This window comes from Anguilla rostrata, chromosome 14 (assembly GCF_018555375.3).
Source record: "Anguilla rostrata isolate EN2019 chromosome 14, ASM1855537v3, whole genome shotgun sequence".
Taxonomy (NCBI): Eukaryota; Metazoa; Chordata; class Actinopteri; order Anguilliformes; family Anguillidae; genus Anguilla; species Anguilla rostrata.
In genome coordinates this window covers 27,404,950-27,429,702 of record NC_057946.1, presented here as the reverse complement: position 1 = coordinate 27,429,702, position 24,753 = coordinate 27,404,950, and the positions used below count along the sequence as shown (strand labels likewise).

The 24,753-nt window shown below is 42.7% G+C and overlaps 2 protein-coding genes across 6 annotated transcripts in view; both read left to right on the top strand.

Moving 5' to 3' along the window:
- The first annotated feature begins 277 nt into the window (after positions 1-277).
- Positions 278-8,322, top strand: hsdl2 (hydroxysteroid dehydrogenase like 2). Its single transcript, XM_064309076.1, has 11 exons — positions 278-463; positions 1,163-1,326; positions 2,678-2,776; positions 3,154-3,268; positions 4,337-4,440; positions 4,755-4,853; positions 5,045-5,239; positions 5,924-5,995; positions 6,087-6,224; positions 6,829-6,957; positions 8,106-8,322. Exons 1-11 carry the CDS (start codon positions 447-449, stop codon positions 8,216-8,218), a joined length of 1,245 nt encoding a protein of 414 aa, XP_064165146.1. The 5' UTR covers positions 278-446; the 3' UTR covers positions 8,219-8,322.
- A 1,661-nt stretch (positions 8,323-9,983) lies between these two features.
- Positions 9,984-24,753, top strand: part of LOC135239999 (uncharacterized protein KIAA1958) — a 32,535-nt gene continuing 17,765 nt past the window's right edge. For 2 of the 5 annotated variants that reach the window (XM_064309073.1, XM_064309075.1), the window contains exons 1-2: positions 10,185-10,388; positions 16,406-17,558. In XM_064309073.1, the coding sequence (XP_064165143.1) occupies positions 16,421-17,558 (1,138 nt within the window). In that variant the 5' untranslated portion in view covers positions 10,185-10,388; positions 16,406-16,420. Of the gene's footprint in view, positions 10,389-16,405; positions 17,559-22,233; positions 24,313-24,753 lie in introns of those variants that run through there. The other 3 variants (XM_064309071.1, XM_064309072.1, XM_064309074.1) reach the window with 3 other exon arrangements.

Sequence of the window (24,753 nt, the reverse complement as noted above, 5' to 3'; positions counted from 1 at the left end):
ACCGTATTTGGGTGACCAGCGAATCGTAACAAATTACGATTTGCCAACGCTGGAAGTAAACATAAGTGATGTAAAATGAATGACGGATAGTGGGACTTTGGACTATACATATTGTTGTGTGAACTCATTCCCTTCCTGCAGAATAAAGAACAATATTGACAGTTCCTGCATCGTACCTTTTTCAACCAACTCTCGGACTCTTACAATAGGAACCAATGGAAATACAGAGATTTATGACGACAACCAATTAGAAGCGAGATAAAATACTTCCGGGTCGTTTGTGTTAGGTCACGTTCCATCTGTAAACTGGGGTAAAGGGCATGAGCATAACTTTCATACGCTATTGTGGGAATCTTGACCGTTTTAAAGAAGCTAGTCTTTAGGTAGCTGACTAGGTCTCTAGATTTCTGCTCAATTAAAAGGCTTGGTACATTTCTCCACAGGACATGTTGCCTAACACAGGGTAAGTTTGCATGTTGGCCAGCTGGCTTATCCACTTTAATTTGTCACAGCTGCAAGTTAGTCAGCGTTAGCCAGTTTACGTTCGCTAGTCATGTATGTCGATATCTCGTAAAAGCATGAAAGTTACGAATATCCGTGGAAGGAACTAACATACTTCATGGCTGGTATGGTACTACCTATTGATGCTTGCCTGATAGAGCAATGTAATTTACACGTATGGCTTTGCATTCACTATATAAGTTGACCATGACTGACTAACTACGAGTTTTTTAAAAATGCAAATTATGTGCAAAACGTAATGAAAAATGCCTCCTGCAAGGTATTGGCCATTATCACTTGAAACAATATTACTCAGTGTTCGAAGTGGTGACAGACTATTGATAGACGTAGCTTAGCCAACGTTTAGCCTTTTGCAAACTATATCACCAACAAACTCAAACTACAGTAATTTTACTGTTTACTGTACTTTCATAGCTAGCATTTACAGCTACAAAAATAAAGGCTTCTTGTTGTCTGCCAGACTGGAATGCGACCTCTATCCGAGACTTGACCTTTTCTCTAGTAACGGATACATCAGTGTTGCGTTGCAGTCATGTTGGTGATTTATCCTAATTAACTATTATTTTTGAATAGTACTTTGTGACCATGTGGACTGGGTATCTTTTGCCCCGCGTTTTAAGGTTGTGCTTGTGAATTCCAGAAAGCTGGCGGGATGCACCCTATTTATCACAGGGGCGAGTCGGGGCATTGGCAAAGCCATTGCACTGAAAGCAGCCAAGGACGGTGCCAATGTGGTGATCGCCGCTAAAACAGCCCAGGCCCACCCCAAGCTCCCAGGGACCATTTACACAGCTGCAGAAGAAAGTATGCCTCAACCTGCTTTCAATTCCTTTGTAGGGAACGTCATGAACTCTCTGAGAGTTACGCTGTATAGTGTTGGTTTAATAACATCGATGCCGATGTAAGCATGATTGACTTGTGCATGCTGTAGCTAAACCCCTGAACGATTATTGGTGCAGTCTACCCTACCTGTAACATAAAGTCAGTCAGTGATGATCTTTTAAAAATCATGCAGAGAACCATTTGTTAATTTATTTTTGCATGTCCAGTACATTTAAAAAAGTCTTCTTATCTTGGTTTATTGCACAACCTGCTGCCGTACAGCAAGCCTATTAAGAATGACTCGAATTGTTCTCACCTTCACTTGTGTTGCTGGAACAGAAGTGGGAGCCGTTTTGCTGGATTACCTGTTTAAGGTCATGATAGCTGCTGTCAGTGTAGTGCAGATGCCTTGAACAATTAACATTGTCATACGCATAGTTGTGCACAAACATTATGCCAACATAGCCCTGTACAGTTAATAGTGTATCAAGAATGAATTACTGTCCACTTGTGAGGAACAGCTGAGGTCCCATATGCAGAGTTGAATGCGTGAAGAGCAGGTCATAGCTATAAATATCTTATGGGACATTTATGTTGCAACCTGTCCATCTCTCGGATCCATTTTAATAATCCAACACTGCAAATGGAAGCTTTAGAAAATGGGTGACACTTTACATTAAGTTGCAGCTATACCTGTGAAGTTGAATTGAAACTAATTTGGTAACAAGAAGTTATTACTGAGTAACTCCAATGTAGGTAACATGGAACAACAGTTAGCAGTGTTCTTAATTACATGTGCATATTTTTAAATACTGCCTTTACACTCATCGGCCACATCTTCATGGTTCATAACAAATAAATATTGCTCGTTAATTTTACTAGGTGTCTTTCTGATATAGAATGGTCTCATTTTTGCAGGAGAGATGTAATAGGACTGGCCTTGTTTCACATGTGCAATTAATAATACCACTCACTGTTGTTCATTATTACCTATTTTGGAGTTGCCTAGTAATAAACAATTACACAGGTATGGCTGCAAATTAATGTGAAGTGTTACCAGAAAAATTTGGAAGTTTCATCCAAGCAAGTGATGTTATATGCATATATATACTACTTGTGTATTTAGGCTACATCTAAAGAGGTTTATTTAATCCCAGCACTATCATTTTCTGTAGTTACAGTTTAGGGTGAGTTCAGTCTTATTTCCAAATGTGCTGCAGGGGACCTTGCAGGGGATTCTCAGGGTGGCCCTGCGGCTTTCTGGTACTGGTCCGAGTTGTTTCCACTGTTCGGGTCACGCCGTGTGATCGCTCTCCTCGTCTGCTTCTTTCAGTTGAGGCGGCGGGCGGGCGAGCCTTGCCGTGCATCGTAGACGTCAGAGATGAAAAGCAGATCAGCGACGCAGTGGAGCAGGCTGTGAGCAAGTTTGGAGGTGCGCCACAGCCTTGTACATTCGTTACATTACATTAGGCCCCACATTACATTACAGGCATTTGGCAGACTTACACAACTTTTTACCTAGCATTTATATTGTGGCCAGTTGTACAGGTGATTATATACTGAAGCAATGCAGGTTAAGTACCTTGCTCAATGGAGAATCGAACCTGCGACCTTTAGGTTACAAGACCAGCTCCTTACCCATTATACTGCACTGCCGCCCATTCATGGCACACGGCTATTGCACACTGTTGTGCCTGTCAAACGTTAATTTAGAAACTGGCATTGGCCATGTGGGGCATTAGTAAGATTACTCTATTAAACACGCTGGATATTCTGAATATATGAGGTTTTTATGTTCGATTTCTGCAGGCATTGACATCTTGGTCAACAATGCCAGTGCCATCAATTTGACGGGAACCCTGCAGACGCCCATGAAGAAAGTGGACCTCATGTTGGGCATTAACCTCAGAGGGACCTACCTAACGTGAGCGAAACCTTCCGTTCAGAACCTGCCTCACTGCTGGTAGCAAGCTACCTCTAGTAAAGGGTGATATAGCTGAAAGGGTGATATAGCTGCATTCCGTCTCATGATTGTAGATTTAAAGCCTGGAGAATAACTCATGAAGCAGAATTTTAGTATTCATGAAGGCTAATTGCATAGCATTATTTTACCTATGACAGTTGTTTTATTAGGCTGAATGTGAATTGTGCCAGAACTTTTGTGTGCAGGGATTATTATTCTAGTGCTTTTAATATGACTCTCCACCTACCACTAAACACCACTCATGGTTCAGTTACTGTGCAATATGCAGTGTACGCTTTCTCGTATGGGTTTATTGAAAAATATATTATATATATATATATATAACAAACAGCAATGTTTCCCCATTTGTTTTGTGGAATTCTGAAGCGGAATATATGCACACTATCACCTTGCCAACTGAACAGCGGTTTATCTAGGAAATAATATCCTCCTGTAGATCTACCATGGCTAGTTTAGTTTATTCTAGTTTACGTATGGGCCCCTCTCTCTGGTTTGACATCCGGACTGTGTGAGTGCTCCCTGTGACTGGCGGCCTCACGGGATCACCCGGGGATGGGAGTGTCTTCAGTAGCTGTCTGCTTACCAGCTCCTTTCATATCCAACTGCCCCAATTTTCCAGGAGCCGAAATGGCGCTCGGCCACTTAAAGGCTAATGCCCAAGTCCAAACCGCACACCAAAAACCCCATTCTGTCAGTGTGGGTTGGTGCGAGGTGGCTTGGCGGCCATGTTATCCATCTCCATCTATGCTGCCGGCCAGTTCACTTGGGTATTTGGCTTAGTTGAGCGTACAGCGTATCAAGTTAACAAACGGCAGCAATTTAACTTTGTTAAAGTTTACTGGCTTTATAACCAAAGAAGATGTAGTAAACTGCTAAGTAAGTATCCATCACCATTAATAGAAATAGAAATATGTATCAAACAGCAAGAACTTTGTCCCTGTCCCACGGGGTGCAGTTTTCTGGCTAGTTAACTCATACATTCTCTCTAAAGTAATGTTGTGTTTGCAGGTCAAAGCTGTGTGTCCCGTATCTTCTGAAGAGCAAAAATGCTCACATCCTGAACCTCAGTCCACCTCTCAACCTAAACCCCATCTGGTTCAAAAATCACACAGGTATGACAACTTAAGGAGATGGATTGGTAACTGTAAAATTGTAGTATTAAAACTGTTTTGATGGATTATATATAGAAGTAAACTATGTGAGTCAGCCTAATTTGCTTAGCAACGGGGTATACTTTAATTTATAGAACATACTTGCCTGTAGCAATTTAAATTATGTACCACTTTTTAATTTTGTTGTCATGTCCTTGTATTGTGTGGTTGTATGTACGGGAGTGGGAGGAGCAGTACTTGCACTTTAATATGGTGGAAAATGACAGAACCCTAGTTTCATTTTTTAAATTGTATTATAATCATGTGTGTTTCAGCGTACACCATGGCGAAGTACGGAATGTCCATGTGCGTTCTGGGAATGGCGGAGGAGTTCCGAGGATCAATAGCCGTCAATGCCTTGTGGCCCAAGACAGGTGGGATTTTCCTTCATCGTACGCCTACTGATTTCAATGCTGTTAAGAGATTCCTTTGGTATAATGGAGGCTGATGTGTGACTAGATTGATCTCGCGCAGCGAGCAATCTGGCCCACCTTCCCTCCCCATAGTTTTTTTATTTGTACTTCGCCGATTGGCCGATGCCATCCTCTCGAAATGTCTTCTCCAGCCATTCAGACTGCGGCCATGGATATGCTGGGGGGCACTGACGTGGCTAACCAGTGCAGGAAAGTGGACATCATGGCCGACGCGGCTTATTGCATCTTCAGCAAGCCCCCCAGCTACACTGGCAACTTTGCCATTGACGAGGACGTTCTGAGGAAAGAAGGAATCGTAGACTTCGATACATACGCTGTTGCTCCAGGTACGTGGCCATTGATATCGAGACAAACAATTGCTGAAAAGAATCCCGGTTGAATATTCTACTGTTTAACATGTATTCGGTTTCATGTGCACTGAACAGTGGGACACAAAAGTTCGTTCTAGAACTAAAATACAATTTCTTTCCAGTCGATTCCATTAATTTGTATCCTTTGTTCTGAAAAGCATCCTTCTGTTATATTTATTGTTTGTACTGTTAGAAAAATTTCAGTGGTGTCAATCAATCATAAAAATAAGACATTTTAAACAAATGTAATTGTTATTACATATGTTATTTGTTTAGCATCCTTATTAGTTGATTGTTTGTAGGATGTGCATTTTTATTTTATTAATGAACATACTGTACTCCAAAGACAAAAGTTTCTGAAGTAGAATTTTATTCAAAACTGAAACTTGTACTCCAGTCTTCATTCACAATATTTCACATTTTCATGTTAAAAAGCATGAGAATGTATGTGATTTGACGCAGTTCTTGCCACAACAGTTCAGTATATGCTGCTTCCCCTGATCTGCCATTGGTTCTTAGGTTCTCCCTCATGTAAACCAATAGAAGAAGAGAAAAGCCCTCCTAATTTCCCAAAATGCTGATCCAAGTGAATGATTTTTGATTTGGATCAGATTTCTTTAGATTACTGATGTCTCCTCACTGCCATGATTATTTCCCCAGGTCACCCACTGCTCCCAGACTTCTTCCTGGATGAGGATCCAGAGTTGATTACGAACAAAATGGGGGGTGAAGGCAAGTTTAGCTTCTATTGAAAAACCATATTGGTGTTGTTCACTCCTAACGGAATGAAGTTAAGGCCTGTGATCTTGGACCATCTCCTCAGGTGCTCCTCCTGCTTCCAAAGCCAGCCCAGAGGCCGCTGGCGACGGACCGATTGCTGAAACCTTCAAAATCATCAAAGGGATTCTCAGTCCCGATGTTGTCAAAAGTACACAGGGAGTGTACAAGTTTGACATTTCCGGTGAATTCCCCGTCCCTACCTGCTCCTGAGTATCATTGCTCACTGTCATATTTAGTCATTCATTTCCCAGCTATCAACTCTGCATACACAGAAATGAACGACAGTGGGTTGAGAAATAAGCATCAACATATGGACTAGTTTCCATTGCACTATGTTACAGGTTGACTCTACATTTGATTTATGTATACTTTATGATAGGACTGTGTAACCAGAGCACTGTTACTTCCCAGTGCAGAATTATATTAATACATGATTTACTCATTACCACTCCCTGACCATGGAATGGTTTTCTGTCCCTTTGACCTGATTCATTTAAGTATTTTTCTGCTTAACAAGCAAAGTGAATCTGATTCTCAGTTCATCCAGAAGACACAGGTTTGAAGCTCTGTAATTTTTGCAGTTCTGGACTGGTAATAATATGGAATGTGGGAAATGTGTGTTTAACCAGAAACGTATGCTTTAACTGGGTCGTTGAAGGTGGTGCTCAACGTTAAGGTCCCAGTGCACTGTGGGTAGGTGGAATCTGGGCCCTACGCTACTCTGTGCAGTTGAGCCCTGGGTGCAGCCTGGGCGTGATGCATGTTCTGTGCCGGCGTTCCCCCAGGAGAGCACCCCGGGGTCTGGTACATTGACCTGAAGAACGACGCGGGCAGCGCGGGCAGCGGGGAGCCGCCAGTCCAGGCCGACGTGGTGATGAGCTTGGACAGCGCCGACTTCGTCAAAATGTTTTCGGGTGAGTGACAGACGCACATGACGCGCTCATCCACAAGCACGTCGAGTCCTGGAAATTTAGCTGCGAGCAGTGATTACGGGGCCAAGCTGTCGTAGCCACAAGGAAGCCAAGCATCCGTTTTAAAGGCGGCCCAATGTGGCACACCAGTCCCAAAGTATTGATGTTGGACATCAATCTTGTGCGTCCTTAAAAGTTCCAGAATATGTTTTGACTGGACAATATAGCATGGCTTGGTGTAGCTGTCTGTGTAACTACCAGGATTTGTCACGGTGTTATACCCTTTGGGACTTCTGTGTTTTTATGTTAAGCCACATATTACATTGGATTATGGTGGCCATATTGTTTGAAATATAAATGTTTCCCCTGCTGAAATTTTAGATCTTGGTCTTGACAGTAGTAATAGTATGCAGATAAATTCCCTGCAGATCAGTCAGTTTGTCTTGGAAGATATCTTGCTTTTAAAAAAATTTCAATGGTGGAAAATCCAAAGAGTTGGACATTATATCTGGCAAATTGACTGTTATAGTGCCATCAAGTGGCCAATCAGAGTGAAGATTCTTAATTGGTCGTTTGGAGTACCTCTCAATCAGTGTGCCAAGTTTTATCTGGCCAGGCGATTTTGCTAGAAATACAAAAAGTTGAATAACAATGATAATAGAACCTTGCTTGTTTTATTATCTTCATTATTCCAACCTATGCATATTGGACAAACCTATGGTTTAAATGGTAAATGGTAAATGGACTGCATTTATATAGCGCTTTTATCCAAAGCGCTTTACAATTGATGCCTCTCATTCGCCAGAGCAGTTAGGGATTAGGTGTCTTGCTCAAGGACACTTCGACATGCCCAGGGCGGGGTTTGAACTGGCAACCCTCCGACTGCCAGACAATCGGTCTTACCTCCTGAGCTATGTCGCTAAAATGTAAAACTTTAAAATGAATTACCTACTTATCATTATATACATTTCTTTAGTTGTAATTTTTATTTACCATCAAATATGAAAAATGTGTAGTGCCTCCAGAGTGAATAGTACATGCATACTGATAAATCATAGAGCTTGTTCTGGTACTTTCTTTCACATCTCTTCGTTTACCTTGCACCTGAAATATATGTATGAATGTGTGGAAATTATGGATTTTCCCTGCAGGCAACCTAAAGCCAACCATGGCCTTTATGTCTGGAAAGTTGAAGATTAAAGGGGATATGACCCTGGCCATCAAAATGGAGAAGATGATGTCCTTGATGAAGGCTAAGCTTTAATGAAGCCGACAGCCGGAATACACAAACATGTTTGCCTTTCACGTGTTTATAACTGTTATAACACTTTTCTAATTCAGCTTCTAAATACACCAATTTCTTTCCAACGTCTGCTGCTGTTGTCTGGTGCTTTGGTCTGTTTCTCGTCCTTTTGTTTTATTTAGGAAAAATTCTAATTGTTTTAATATTCTCAGGACCCATCGGTCTATCCCACGAGAATGACTGCTGTAAATTTAGTACAAAGCTGAGTTTGTTATAGCCCGCAGTGGGAGATATTACAAATAAAATACTGAGAAATAACATAAGCCTACAGGTTTTATTCAGAAACCATTCATTTAGAAACTATTATCTTTGGGACCATTCAATACCTGAGGAACATTAAACATGTAAACATGATCAGCGGTTTCTAATAGGTATACAGAACCAAAGAAAATGAAAAATATCAATAACAAGCCTAATTTATTCAGTTGAGATTTTAAACAATGAAAAAGCCCAAAAACAACAAGTTCATCTACCGTCTCCTTAAAGAGAATTAGCCATTGGTTATTTGGAATCATATTTATAGTGTTAGTAACAAGGCGTTTACATTTTAGCCAAACAGCAATGTGGTCATTTTGCGGACTGTCAATTGGATGCAAACTTGAAGTGAATATCCATGCAGAATGAACATACTTTGTCAGACTTGTATGTATGAGTTAACTTTTGTGTTTAAAAATTTAACTTCACATCAAAAGTACATTTTATTAGCTTCTTGTATATTTTATTTTGAAAAAAGTAAGAATACACCCTTTTGCTGTGGCTTAATTAACACTTGAATGCAATTAAAAAAAAAAAAAAAAATAAAAAAAAAAAACGGTTTCAGAGGTGTTTATCCTTTAAGCAGTCAGTTAATGGTGGAACCACAACAAAACTACTGTTGGGTGATCTGGGCCCATCCCATCCAAAATACAAATTTGAGTTGATCAAAAATATATATTGTGCAATTTAGAAGAATTTCTTTTTGCATTATGATACAAGTACCACCTTCTAGCCATGATTTCTTTTGTGAAAATGGGCAAAATATGCATCTGGTGGTTCCCGTAGTTTACTTTAAAATTAATCTCACGATGACAAAGCCTTTAAAAAAAAGGCCTTAACTAACATGATGAAACATTTTATTTAGAATGGTGACAGTGCCAAAGGCACATGTATGAAAATGTATCACTCTGATAATCTGTGATGCTGTTGGGCCTTTATCTTCAGGAATTCTTTTCTTTTTTTAACCTGAGATTTCTGGTGTTTTCTATGTACTAATCATTGAACACTTCTGGAATATTCTGCCTAGGATACAGTGTTTATGATTTTATGCCAACAACATCAATTTTACAAACTGTGTTCACCCTACACTGCTAATTTGTAGTTTCGTCTAACTTGCAGAATTGCTAGTTCCCAAATGGAATCCCACCTTTGACCTTAATATTGATCAAAATTAAGCTTTGAAAGATTTCTCCACTTCCTTACAGGGCCAAGTTACTTGAATGTATTTAGGAAAACATGAGTAGCAATGTCTGGAACTTGGCATCATTTTCATATTATTCACTTATTGTGACCGACCTTTGATAAGATTTAAATAATATGAAATAATAATATTTGTTTTGCATTGTTTTACGTTTACATTTATTCATGCATTTCCTGATGCATTTACATATTTATTCATTTATTCTTACCTGGGCGAACCTCCATAGCGATCCAATCTCTCAGCATTGTCAAATAAAAAGTGCATTAGTAGCAACCAAGATGTTGTATTCTACAGCGATTAAATGTTATGTCCCTACACTGTTGAACTTGAGTTCCACATAGATTGATCTACCGACAGAACTCCTTTGTTATTGGGACTCATAAAGAATCCGGAACTGGTTTGTCAAACTACAAAGGGACTCTAGATAGGTCATCTCCCGACGGATGAATGATCTTTGATACAGTTACTACGCGTATTTCCGGTGAGAACGGAAGTGGTCGTGTTCCGTCAAATACTCTTATTGTATTAAAATATGGCTCTCGGTGGTCGGAAAGTGATTTCTCGCAGATGTCTTTGTCTTCAACCAAATAAGTAGAAGGAAAGCAACAAAAATCAATGTGTCACGAGATATCACTCTTCGAAAGAGAACGCATATGAGGCTTTATCGATCTAAAGGTAAAATGTATTTTTCGTTGCGCGTCTTTGTTTCAAAACAGTCCTTGCTTAAGGTGGATGGATGCAGAGAGAGGGTTGTCTATCTAGGAGCATGCCATATTCGCTAGGGATACGCTGATGATTAATGTGTTTGTGTACACGACTGGAATCTCGATCGTTGCTACAAATAACTATTCGGCCAAGCTTACTGCTTGTCTCGCAAGAAGGTTTGTCCCGTGCAAAGCAGTAAAGGGGCAGTAAATATTTCAGTAACGTTAGCTACCAAATCTGCTAGATTTCTTGCAATGTGATTTCATGTTACCCACCAGTTGTAACAGCTTCCAGTGTTCTTTTTATTTGCTATGCTGTAGGTAGCTGGCTAGCGGGGTAACATAATGCTGAAATGCAGCCTGGTACCTAAGCTTGACGAAATAAACGTGCGTTAACGTATGGAACCAAGCACCAACTATAAATCATAAAGTAAATTGTTAACTAAATTATGTCAGCATGAAGGAGCGGCATTATGCGAATGTTTAAGATTTATTGGATGCAGGAGCAAGATAGGAAATTACAGATGCTCCTGCATCCAATCAGTCATGTCAGTGCGCAGAACATGGACACTAACTTGTTTAGCTGTCAGGTTATTTTTGTGAATATCAGGTTAACGTAAGCGTGTATTTTATTAGAAACCAACTACATTTTTTTTATTTTATTTCTTGAAGTATCCCAATTTCAAATGCTAACTTGTAGTACTGTAAATAACGCTACTTCGGCTTGTGCTGCTGTTGCTAATAATAATAATAATAATAATAATAATCACAGTTTATTGCATTGATTTTCATAGCTGTGCTAAAAGCGTTTTGAAAAGAAGATGAAATTAGAAAGAAAAAAAACGGTCGGAATTAACAGTTTTGGTTTTGCATTTAGTTGAGTGACTTATGGATCACTGCGTGTTTATCATGCCGACTTGTGGCAGCTGCAAATGGCAGGAGTCCGTCTTTGTCTGAGTAAACAGAAAACACCAGATTCGACAGCTATATGGCATGGCTAGCTTTAGCTATAACTTTGTGTAAATTATCTAGCTGACTGATGCTATACACAGCAGGTTGATTATTCTAAAAAGTCATTATTGTATAGATTAAAAAAAAAAAAAAAAAAAAAAAATAATATATATATATATATATACATATATATGTTACTCATTGTAAGCCATAGGCATATCCCTTTTTTAATATGTTGTCTAAATTGGTGTCTTATGTTTACTAATAAATTATCAGTCTTTTTACGTTTTTTCCTCAGGTTCTTTCCAAAACAAATTCTCTTTGAGGGGCAATAAGGGTTTCGTTCAGTTAGTGTCGTTTAAACATTTTGTCTCACTTTCTCAGAGACTGTCCTTCGGTCCCTCCCCCCCCAACACGCACATTTTGAAGCACACAGGTGACTGACCTGTAATGACTTTGTGCGTTAATGCACATCCTTTCCTGCAATATAAAGACCCCGTTAGCCTTGGTCGTTTTAATTTTAGTTAAAGGAATGCATTTGTGGGGTTTTATTTAAAATATTGGTTTTAAAGTAAAAATGAAATCAAATAGATGGGATGTGCCAGCAACCCATGCATCTGCTACATCTCTGTACAAACTGACCGGCTACTCTTGTCCATTTTGAATGATTTCAAAAATCAGAATTCTATTTCAGATTTTGTTGTTTTGAAAACTATTCTGGTCCAGTGAGGTCCGCTCATTCCCAATGGCTCAGTTCGAAGCAATATCCGATCTGAAATTTCTTAGTGCTAGGAGTGACTGTTCTTGTGATGTATTGATGTTTCTTCTGTGTGAAAAGCGTTTTCCCTGGATTTCTGTGAAGCAAGCTATTGTATGTATACCTGATTAATGACAAATGTTTTGATTGATTGATAGGCTGTGGTTCTCCATGCATAACATGGGGACAACTGGTTCCTGAAACCACCTTCTATTTGTAGGAGCAAAGCAAAGCCATAAGCCAGTCACCGCTGCATTCTGCGAAGATCAGAATCAAGATCGCGTTAATGCATGTTACCAATTACCTCTTCTAATTGCATGATTCACTGAAACAAAAACCAAGAATGCACAGGGATCCTAATTTACTTGTGCGGTTGCCCAGTAAAATTAGTTTTAGATGGCTGCGTGACCTCAGTTGGATAGGGAAACACAATGAAACGACAATGAAAGTTATGAATGTTCTCTGTAGCCACATCTGTTTCGTTAATTAACCTTCCATTGATCACCATTTGTTATGGGCTTGTGAATGACTCTTAATCTGGTGTCACTTTGTATGTGTTTTAAAAAAAAAATCAGAAACAACTGTAGTAAGATAGGATTTACATAATATGAGAAATGTTTTTGAAAATGCGTATGTAAATTAGCGAGCTGATTTCATGTTATTACACCACAAAGCAAATGTGCGTTCACAAAATGCAAAATGATGTATTGCCGGTTAATTATTGTTGTCACGCCCTCTTTGTGGTGCAACAGTCTCCGCGGAAGTAGGATGTCAACAAAACGGAAAAAATAGGTTTCAGCTATAAATAACTTGAGCTCTTCGGCCCAGCGCAATTAGTTATCATGTTAACTACCTCAAGGAGCTTTGAGTCCCTGGCCTGCAATTATAAAATGCAGGCTAATGTGGAGTTTATTTGCCTGAGTATTCCATCCATCCATCCGTTGTCTAACGCACTTATTCTCGGTCAGGGTCGTGATGGAGCTGGAGCCTATCCCAGCATGCATTGGTTGAGATGTAGGGTTACACCCTTTCACCGGTTGCCAATTCCTCAGTGTTTGAGTATTGAGAAACCTATAATAACGAACAGGTATGGGAACTAATGGGTGGTGGTCTTCCCTATTTTAAGAACTCTGTTGTATCGTATTTTTTTATTTGTGGAATATAACATCGGCTAGCCATTTCACGCAATAAAAAACAGATTTATTTAGTGTAGGGCGGGCCATCAATGATGCATGATTTACTGGCTCATATGGGAAATAAATTGCCAGGCACTGTGAATTTATGGCTTTGTGCAATGCCTTCCAACTTTTGAAAAAGGAGGCTTTAATTTTAGTTTTAGTCACAGTGGCTGTAAGGTTACTGTAGTCAGTGTCTTATTCTAGTAAGCAGTTGGCAATGCTTGTGGTGCATCTTCTGACTCATAAGATGATGGTCTCGCAAAGGAAATAGTGAAATTAGGGCAAGAGGGATGCAGAATTTTCTGTTAACTAGCATTGACAGCACATTGAAGAAGCCTAAATTTTCTGGAAGATCTGTATTCATGTCTTTGTTTGTCCTTTTGTGTACTTGTTCTTTTTGGCAGTGGCTGGACCATTGCGTGTTTAGTTTTGCTAAAGTCTTCTGTCAAGCTCGTTGTTTACCGTTTGTGTACTGCAGAAATGGTAAAGAACATATGCAGGTGTAAGACGGAGAACTGTTACCCCCTTTCCACCAACGCAAACCAAGTTCTGTTTCTGGGCTGGTGCTAGTGCCAGTTCGCATTTGGTTCAACTTGTGAACCTTCTAAGAACCGGTTTGCTTTTCCACGGGCTAGAGAGCCACGTCATTACGTCACTGTATACGTCTGTATACGTCTCCGCTTTCCCAGCAACATTGTTACCTGTTAAAATGTATGTCCTGTAAAAATACAGATAATAGAACTGTCTAAATCTAAAAAGCCAACTTCATACATATACATTGTTATATTATTACAGCCTTATTTACTATATCAACTTTAAGACAAGCAACACGCTTGGAATTATCTCATTGCGACCCATTAAATCCAATGGCGCAGACGTTGCTTCATAATTTCAGACTGCTTTTCGAACGGCTATTTCTCATCCTGCGACTTGGGTTACAACAGTGAATATGTATGGATTCATGCTGATAGCGACCACCCTTTCTCATATTAACCTCAAATACGCAAGACAGGACACTTAAACAGTATGCTAGCAAATTTATGTCAAGTTCCATTCATTTATACGGGGTGGTCGATGCACGTCCCCTTAGCAACCAAAAGGTAGCGCTGGACCACCTCTGACTTCTTTGCCAGCACAGAAAAAAATCACGAAAGTACTGAAAAAATAACCACTGGAGGATTACAAGGACATTTTTTCCTACATAACTAGGTACAGGTTGTTACTGATATTTTGCCTATTTCATATATAGTTGCAAATCAGTTTACGTTTTCCTGTCTGTCGAATGAAGGTGGTCTCACTCTACCTGGTGGTCACAAAGTTTTAGTTGGTCTTGGTTGGTCACGATAAATCCCGCCCCCAGCCCCTGACGTAAGCGGTTCTTGGTTCTAGACCAGCCAAGTGTTGGTGCCACTTTGGAACCAGTTTTCCTGGCCGAGAGCCGGTTCTTTTGCTGTCGAAACGCGAAGAACTGGTTCGCGATTAGGCACCGGCTCCGAACCAGCCCTCAAAATCCCTTGGTGGAAAAGGGGTATGTGTGACCTTATGCTGTCTGTTACCCCTAGATGCCTTAGGGCAGGGGTGCACAACTCCAGTCCTGGGGGGCTGGTGTGCCTGCTGGTCTTTGTTCCAACCAATTACCTTAGTTTTAGTTTTTTGACAGCTCTATAAACTAGGCTGGTTAACTCCTGGACTTGAGCACAGTAAACTCTCTAGGATATGCAGAGCAAGATATGATTGAGCTAATGGAATAATTAAGAAGAGAAGTTGGCACAAAATCCTTAAATGGATCGGCCCTTGTCGTGCACCCCTGCCTTAGGGCCTAGATTTTCAACAAGGGGGCTGTGGACCCCTGGGGGGGTCTGTGAAGTACCATAGGGGGTCTGCGCACTTTCAGACGCCCCCGCCCTCCTCCCTCGGCAATCCTTATAAAACCTTTTTTTTTTTAACATAACCCTTTGTAATTTATGATGCGGGCTCCTGTGTTACCTTTGAACCCTGCGTGGGGGTCCCTCGATCAAAGCCAGTTGAAGACTCAGCCTTAGGGGATCAGAAAGACTGTGGGGCTAGGCAGGTGCTTGCTCTGCCGTAGGAGCTGACTGAAATCCCACTGTTTAAAAATGAATTAAAAAGCACACCCATGTCGCCGGTGTGTCACAGAGGTCTGGAACCTGCCAGACCTACTCAATATTCCATTACGCATTATTCCAATTTGCATCGGCTGAGTCAGCCGTGTAACTTGAGCTAAAGGTCATGTTTTTTTATTTATTTAAATAATATATTCTCATGAATCGGCAATCTGATTACCACGAGAAATGAATCCACCCATGAAATGCCAGATGTTAGATTTGTTCATTTCAAATTTATAGTTGAAATAACATCATAACCTTTAGTTTAAAAGTGCAGTTATCTCTATTTCAGCCATTTAACTGGGCAGTGGTGTATTTGCTTTATTAATAAATCTGAATCGTGTCAGTGGCATTGAACTCCAGAAACCTCCAGGAGTCCTTTCACCTCTTGTCTTTTTCAGTTCAGTTCATCTCTTCTTATGGTGGCTGTTCTGTTCAGCCATTCTGTGTTATTCATTGGTTGGATCTGGATTTGATTTTATTAACTGTCATCTGCAAACTATTTTCTCAGGGAATGGAAATGAGGAGTGAATGCAGAATCAATCGTTTTAGCACAGCGGAAATGAAAAATACTTTCACGTTTAAAGGGGAATTCCGCCTAAAAATGAAGAAGTGCACATTGCTTCTTACAGTCTCAAAATACTGTTATTACATTTGTGTTTTTTCCCTCCCATCATGTGACAAATCCAGTTTTACTGGCTGCAGCTGTCGTAGGCAAGATCACCAGAGCTGCGTTTTACTCGAAATAAATAAAAAACTTTTCTGCAGTTTAAAAAAAATTGTTGTTTGGAACTTGTTGCCTATATTAGGAACTTAAAATTAAGCCTAAATTAAGTCTGCTGTATAAATTTAGTAGATTATTAGCTTAGAGGGGGCCAGCTTGCCTAGGTGCAGTGGAGGTTCTTTTGCGTCGCATTGCACTGCAGGTGTAGTTTTGAGACGGTCTCTAAAGCGGTCATCTCCTCGTCTTTTCCAGAGGAGTGAGGCCACCATGGAGGACTGCTTGCACGCCTCGTCCGAGGACCTGTCCAAGCTGGTGAGCTGGGCCCACAGCCACGGCACCATCTGCGCCCTCATCCCCAACCTCAAGCACCTGCTGACCGAGGGCGCCCACGGCAACCTGACCGCCATGTGGGGCTGCAGCGCGGGCCACGCCTACCACTGGCCCCTGTCCGCCACCTGCAGGACGGGCCCCAAGGAGCGCGCCTGCTACCAGGACAGCCGGAGCGCGGGCTCGGACAGCCTGAGCATGCAGGGCGGGTCGGGGACCCAGGCCAGCCCCGGGGACCGCTTCCCGGGCCGGGGGGGGGCGTCCAAGGGCAAGGGCGACTGCGGCCAGACGCGGGACTCGTGCGACTTCTCCAACTGCAGCGAGCTGTCGGAGGCCGACGACAACGCGGAGGACTACAGCGGCAACCTGTTCGACATGGTCTACGAGTCGTCGGCGACCGACGAGGACGCCGACTACGAGCCGCGGCTGCAGAGCGCCGCCGAGTGCCACGCCCTCCGGAAGCGGGGGGCCCCCGGCGCGGCGCTGGGCCAGCCGTGCCGCCCGCGGCCGGAGGAGGCGCCCGGCGAGGCGGCGGTGAAGAAGATCAAGCAGGAGGCGCAGGAGGATTATTACATCGTGGCCCACGGGCAGCTGGGCGGCGGCGCCGACGGCGGCGGGGGGGCGGCCCACTCCCCGAAGCAGCCCTGCCAGCGGGCGGCCCTGTCCCAGGCCGCGCTCCTCAGGCCGTCTGACGCCGACCCCGCCTCCGCCCGCGCCTCGCCCTCGGGGAACCTCGCTGCCAGACCCCCCCGCGCACCCCCCCTCCCCGGCTCCCAAACCCGGCCGCCACCGGCAACCGCCCAGCCCCCCAGCAGGCCCGACCCCCTCCCCAGGCCCCCGGGCGGCCCGCCCTGCTGCGGGCCCAAACACGCCTCCAACGCGCCCTTGCCGACCCCCCCTCGGCTCGCGGGACACGGCGAGCCCTCGGACGTGCCGCCCGGCGAGGAGCTGGCGAAGTCCTGCGGCCCCGCACCCCTGCCGTACGGCGACGCCGACGCCTCCCCCGCCTGCCTCAACTCGAACCTGGAGATCATTTCGACGCAAGCCCTCGGCACGGAGCCCAAGTCAGAGGCCTCAGGTAAAGCCCCGTCTGGCCCTTCTGTGGGGAAAACGGCAAAGTTAGCCAAAGTTAGCAGCCTGAACGCGCTTCCCTCGCCTACGCTGGCTACAGTATTGCCGTTTATTCTGTTACGTTAGACATTTTCTGCTGTGTTTCCTTGCTTGTGGGTGTTAATCTTACTAATAGGGATTGAAGTTACATTTTAAATGCAACATTGCTAACATTGCTAATTAAAGCCATGTAGTTTCTTCACAGAGAATATACACTGCCTGGCCAAAAAAAAAGGTTGCACACTCTAAGATTTCGTTTGACCGCCTTTAGCTGTGATTACGGTGTGCATTCGTCGTGGCATTGTTTCGACAACCTTATGCAACATCACAACATTTATTAGCTGCGACCGGCGGCTCTACAGCTGTCTGTCGGTCTGTCGGTCGGTTGGTCGGTGTCCGACCCCGTAGCAGCCACAGTTTTCGCCCCAGGAGGCTGAAATTTGGCATGGATGTTGGTCATGACCGATGGTAGAGCTGAGTAACTTTTAAGGCCCATTGACCAAGAGGGGGCGTGGCGATGGGCGTGGCCTATCACAAAAAGGTGCATAACTCCCGAATGGATTCACAGATTTGCACAAGATTTTGTGGAAAGGTTGGTCATGAGCCAAAGAAGAGGTCACATGTTTGTGTGAGGGTGTGTGAGGGGGCGTGGCGATGGGCGTGGCCTATCACAAAAAGGCGCATAACTCCCGAATGGATTCACAGATTTGTACAAGATTTTGTGGATAGGTTGGTCATGAGCCAAAGAAGAGGTCACATGTTTGTGTGAGGGTGTGTGAGAGGGCATGGCGATGGGCATGGCCTATCACAAAAAGGTGCATAACTCCCGAATGGATTCACAGATTTGCACAAGATTTTGTGGGAAGGTTGGTCATGAACCAAAGAAGAGGTCACGTGTTTGTGTGAGGGTGTGTGCGTGGATGCATGCACACATGTATGCATGCGGGTGTGCGGTCGCAGCTATTGCGGATTCACGCTTGTTTCCGTCCAGAATTGCATTATCTTGATGACAGGAGAGTCGAACCACTCCGTAAAGTCTTCTCCAGCACATCCCAAAGACTTTCAATGGGGTTAAGGTCAGGACTCTTTGGTGGCCAATTCACACCATTTCACAATTCTCTTTCACAATTTGAGCCTGATGAATCTTGGCATTGTCGTCCTGGAATATGCCCGTGTCGTCAGGGAAGAAAAAATCCATTGATGGGATAACCTGGTCAGTCAGTACATTCAGGTACTCAGCTGACTTCATTTTATTGCAGCATAACGTTTCTGAGCCTTGACCTGACTAGGGTTGCAAAGGGTCGGAAAATTTCCAGTAAATTTCTGGAAAATTTCTGGAAATTTTGGAAGGGAAGTTAAGCTCGGGAATTTTGCACAATTTCAATATAAAATCTTACCTTTTAATAGTGAACTTATTTGGGGGGGGGATACACATAAAAAAGCAATGCTAGGTCTTATGGCATGTTTTGGTTAAAAGTATGCCCATTTAATTGAATTGTAACCATGCACTGCATTCAGCAGCGCACTCTTCCATCACATGTACTGATAATTTGCCAGCATCCCTTTAAATGGGAATTCAGTAAAATTACAACCCTCTGCATGCACAGTGCATTCTCCCATCACGTGTGCAGCCCACATTACTGCCAACACTACCGCACTGTCTGAGCCAAAGGACTACATGCTTTCAGGTAAGTTTTGATTATATTACTGGAGTGAATATATTTTATATTTTTAATGATATTTCAGTTAACCGGCAGATAGTAGCCTAATGCAAAGTACACAGTTTATACCTTGTTAACACCTTCTGCTAGCTAGCTGTTACCATGTGATGTAGCTTGATTGAGCATGCTAATTGAGGAGTTTTAATTAATCTATTTCCATTCATTCTTTATTGTAAAACATTTATTTTATAAATGAGTTGTTCACTTTAAACCCTAAGGCCTATTCTGACAGTGGTATTAATTCAGTTTATTGTTTAGTTTATATTCGCCAATGAAAATAATACATTTCGTCATGTTTTTGTTTACAAAAGTGAATTGTTATTTCATTATTTTTATTTTTGTCATGGCAAAAGGGGTCGTAACGAATATTTTTCGTTGATGAAATTAACGCCGTCTGATAAGTAGGCTATTTTTATCGCTGTGAAGCGGCATGGAGACGTTGTATAAATATTGGTAATTTTGGACAAGCAGTTAGCTTCTCTTCAAAACTTTCCGTCTTTGGTCATGTAGTGTGCTGCCGACGTCACTTGGCACTACTCACGGTATAGCCTACTGCTCGTCACTAGAACCGCGGGGTCAACTGGCCCCTTGCGCAGTAAAATGGATGTATTTTGTTAATGTTTATTCCACATGTCTGTCATTCCTTGACTTTTTCTAAAAACTCGTGCTTCAACTATCTATGTAAATAGAATTCTAACACAACACTTGGAAGACTGTTTTTAGGGGTTTTTAAGGTGTTAAGAGAAAAGTTTGCAATTATGTCTGCTTATGATATGGTAAAAGGTTTGTGTCTATCTGCATATGACATGGTAAATGCAGCCTGAGCAAATAGGGCTATATTTCCATTTTATTCCCGTTATTTCTCGTTAATTTTGGAAAGTTTCCACCTTGAATATTCCCAGAATTTTGCAGCCCTAGACCTGACCAATTGAAGCAACCCCAGATCATAACACTGCCTCCAGAGACTTATACAGTGGGTACTGTCCAAAAAAATCCAAACGGCTTCTTTTTTTTTGGCCAGGCAGTGTACATTAAGTCACAAGAGATTTTTAGTTGTTGCAGATACATTTTCGTTCTGTTGGGTGCGACTGTTGGATGAATTTGGCATTGTAATGTGTCAGATGTAAGGGAACTAAATTAACATCCTATCCCCGAACATTCATGGCATTACTGATCAAGGGAGATATATAAGTGGTGTGGCTGGAAATGGGTTGAAATTCATAATGTTGGCAAGGTGATTTCACTGCATAGTAGCTTGGATGAAACCTGGTTGGGATGCCATAAAATACTTTAAGACACCCTCTATACTCAGACAGTTTGTAAACATTTGGCCTAGTTTTATTTTTGGAAAGTGACAATTCACCCTTCCCGCAGATGCGGACTGGTTTGTGTGTTCAGTAGATGAAGATGTATTACTATGTTTTTTGGATGCACTTATTGAATTTCTCAAAATTAACATTTGCATTTTTTATTTGCTATGTTTAGCACAAGTGGTTGGCTTAGTAGCATTGCGCATTAAGCTGAAACAAAAACCAAAAGTATCAGGAGGTTTACCTGCTCCATATAAAGGTAAAATGTATATTTCAGATGTCCTTGACAGTTTTAACCCACATATTTGGCACAACTGAGTTCTGCCATTTCAAATCAAAAAAGCGGGGAAAATGTATATAAAATCTGGAAAAAAAAATGTAGTTTGTCAACAGTTTGACAGCACTAATGGATAGTACCTGTACACCGCCAGAAACTGCGACTGTATAACTGTATAACTATAATACTCATTTTGTTCGAAACGTCGAGAATGTTTTTGCACTATCCGGCGCGTGTGACAAACGTATCGCGTAAATTGGCGAACCGTAGTAGAACAATGTGCCGTTTTCCGCGCATTTCTCCGCGTAACGCGGGAACTGATGGCTCTGCGAAGCCGCCGAGGAGTTTATTTATGATTTATTCCCGTAATTACGCTCCCGCGGGGGAGTCGCTGCTCGACCAAGGAAAGCCAAGGCTGTAAATTAACTTTAAGGTGCTGCGCCTCTATGGGTTCCACGAGCAGTATGTATTGTAAAATCAGTCCTGGTGTAATAAACCTACAGTTTACCACAGTTTCCTACACGTACGTGCTAGTTTAGACCGTACTGATGATTATTTGGTGTCTGTCAGTACTTCACATCTTACTGTTTGTCGACAGACTCTATACACTGCCTGGCTGAATAAAGTCACACGCTCTAATATTTTGTTGGACCGCCTTTAGCTTTGATTATGGCGCGCATTTGTCGTGGCAACCTTATGCAACGTCACAACATTTATTTCCGTCTAGAAATGCATTATCTTGTATTGATGACGGGAGAGTCGAACCACTCCGTAAAGTCTCCTCCAGCGCATCCCAAAGACTTTCAATGGGGTTAAGGTCAGGATTCTGTGGTGGCCAATTCATGTGTGAAAATGATTTCTCATGCTCCCAGAACCACTCCTTCACAATTTGAGCCCGATGAATCTTGGCATTGTCGTCCTGGAATATGCCCGTGCCGTCAGGGAAGAAAAAATCCATTGTTGGGATAACCTGGTCATTCAGTACATTCAGGTACTCAGCTGACTTCATTTTATTGCTGCATAACGTTGCTGAGCCTTGACCTGACCAACTGAAGCAACCCTAGATCATAACACTGCCTCCAGAGGCTTACAGTGGGCACTGTCCAAAAAAATCCAAACGGCGACTTTTTTTTTGGTCAGGCAGTGTATAATCAGAATGAATGGATATCATGATGATGCGGATAGCGTAATGAGTAAAGGAGCCAAGCATGTAATGACTAGCTCTTGGGTTCAAGCCCTGCTCAGAGCATAATTTTTTTCAAAACTGGAAAAACTTGTATTACGTAGAGACATTTAAATATGAACAATATTTTTACATTTATATCTTAATTACAGAAAAAATGAATATCAAGAGGAAGGGAATGAAGCACAACCAGTGGAGAGAGGACAGGATGGCAGGGGCAATAACAGAATATAGGGGCCTTCTGGAGGCAGGTCAGGAGCCAAATCTCCGTTGCGTGGCTAAGGCATGGTGTGTGCCAAAATCAACTCTACAGAGGCGAGTAAAAGGTATCACACAGGGATCGTCACATGCCTCTGGGCGCAAGCCCTGTATACCAGAGGAGGCAGAGAAGGAGCTATCCAGTTTGCTGATAATGCTGTCGCAGAGAGGATTTCTTCTTAAGAAGTGTGATGTTCAGTGTATTGCTTATGAATTCGCCAAGGTCAACAACATCCCAGGCTTTTCACAAGCGAAGCAAAAGGCAGGGTACTACTGGTTTCAGGGGTTTATGAGGCGAAACCCTACTCTCACAGTCAAGAAGCCTGAGCCTCTCTCCGTTACAAGGGCTGCAGGGATGAACCCAGAGGTAGTGGGGAAATGGTTCAAAGATTACCAGGCCCTGCTAGAGCAGCTGTGCATTACAGAGGTCCCTTCCCATATCTGGAACTGTGATGAGTCTGGCCTCCAGGACAACTTTGCTTCGGGTCGTGTCGACGGGGAGGTGGGGAAACCCTGTTTTGAAATCCCTGCAGGCGAGAAGGGAGAAACGACAACAGTCCTGGCGTCGTTCAATGCAGTGGGCACCTATGCTCCACTGATGGTCATTTTCAAAGGGAAGAGTGTGAGGAGCGAGTGGCTGTATGGGTCCCCTGAAAATGTAGCAGTCGAGGCATCTGAAAACGGATGGGTAAACACGGAGCTCTTCGTTGAGTGGGGGAAAGGGTTTGCGCAGCAGCTCCCCAGAGACGACACCAGGCCCCACCTCCTCCTCCTGGATGGTCGCGGCAGCCATGTGTTTAACTTGGAGTTCCTCAGCCTGATGAAGGCTCACAATGTGCACGTGATGTGCCGCCCTCCTCACGCCACCCTCGCGCTACAGCCGGCGGACGGGGCTCCGTTCAAAAGCCTGAAGCGCAATTGGTCTGAGGTGGGCCGAAGGTGGAACAGGCAGACCGCGGGGATGACGCTTCCGAAGATACAATTCTTCTCGGTTTTTTCAGAGGCGTGGAAGAAGACTGCCACAGTGGAAAATGCCCAAGCTTGGTTCAGGGCTACGGGGATGTACCCTGTGAACTCTAACGTAATACCGGCTGAAGTCTTTGCTCCCAGTGCAACAACAGAGAGGGCACTGCAGACCCAAGCCCAAGAAGAGTCACTGCAGCCCCCAGCACAAGCTCAAACGCCGCAGCCCCCAGCACAAGACAACACACTGCTCCAACAAGATGTCTGCATGGAGTTCATGGACACTGTTGAGAGAGTCCCAAACAAGTTACCTGGATCTCTCAAAATACCAAACTGAGAGCGGGGGAACAAGAAGCCACGTACCAGGCCACCATCATACACCCTCACCGGCCAAGAGCACCTCCTTTATGTGGAGAAATCCAAACAGAAACAGAACAAGGCAAAAGCAACAAAGGTGAACAGGCCTACTCTAACCAAAAAAGATTTGGTCACAGGGTGCCAGGCAAAATATGTTTCAAAGGACTGGATGAAGTGTGACTTGTGCCGTGGCTGGTATCATGAGTCCTGTGCAGAGGAAGATGGCCTTCTTGACGATTCATCATTCTCCTGCCAGGACTGCTACACAGAGAAGATAGGGTTGGAAAGGATTCTCTGGGCTAAAGTTCATAAATGGCCTATGATTAACATTGCACTTGTGGCTTATGTGATTGAATACGATAACATTGAGACTGGATGGAAAAATTATAACATTAACAATTCTCAATTTTCAAATGTTTCTCCTGTTGAAATGTTCAATAAATCATTTGTTATTCTAATCTACCTTGGTTTGTGAGTATCAAAGCACAATGTCTTTTAAGCTTGAAATGACGGTCCCACTTCACCATATATGCTGTCCCACATTACCTGAATACTCTGACTGTGTGAAAGAGGGTGCCATGCTATGTTTAAGGATGTTTATTTTTTATACATTTATTTTCTCTGTGTTTAAATAAAAACCCCTCTCTTTGCCATCGATGTGAATCCTTCCTTTAAGTGACGTGTCCTGAAAAGGGAACGGTTCATCAGTGATACAGTGAATAAACGATACTCTGTAAAATATTTATTTATTTATTTATTTATTTATTTATTTATTTATTTATTTATTTATTAAGAGGCTTAAAATGCAGATTAGTAAGAAGTGATTCATCGTGTTTAAAACCAGAGGCCGGCTGGACTAATGAATAATGTTAGCCTTTGAAAGATTGCTTTTTATAGGCAGGCTTATTTAGATTTTACTGTGGACAAACTGTTGGACAAATTCTGTTCTTTTCATTTAGCAAAACTTCAGAGTCTGTTGGAATGGTTATGGTGTGAGGTCTTCACAGTGGGGTTCTTTCTTTTTTGAAGAAAAATAAATTAAAGTCACAGAGGATGCCACTGTAATATAAATGTACTCAGAGAAAGGAATGACT

Excerpts from the sequence above, each read along its gene's own strand:
- hsdl2 (XM_064309076.1), top strand. Across the intron at positions 2,777-3,153 it reads GGCTGTGAGCAAGTTTGGAG|GCATTGACATCTTGGTCAAC; the intron begins GTGCGCCACAGC and ends CGATTTCTGCAG. Across the intron at positions 3,269-4,336 it reads CTCAGAGGGACCTACCTAAC|GTCAAAGCTGTGTGTCCCGT; the intron begins GTGAGCGAAACC and ends TTGTGTTTGCAG.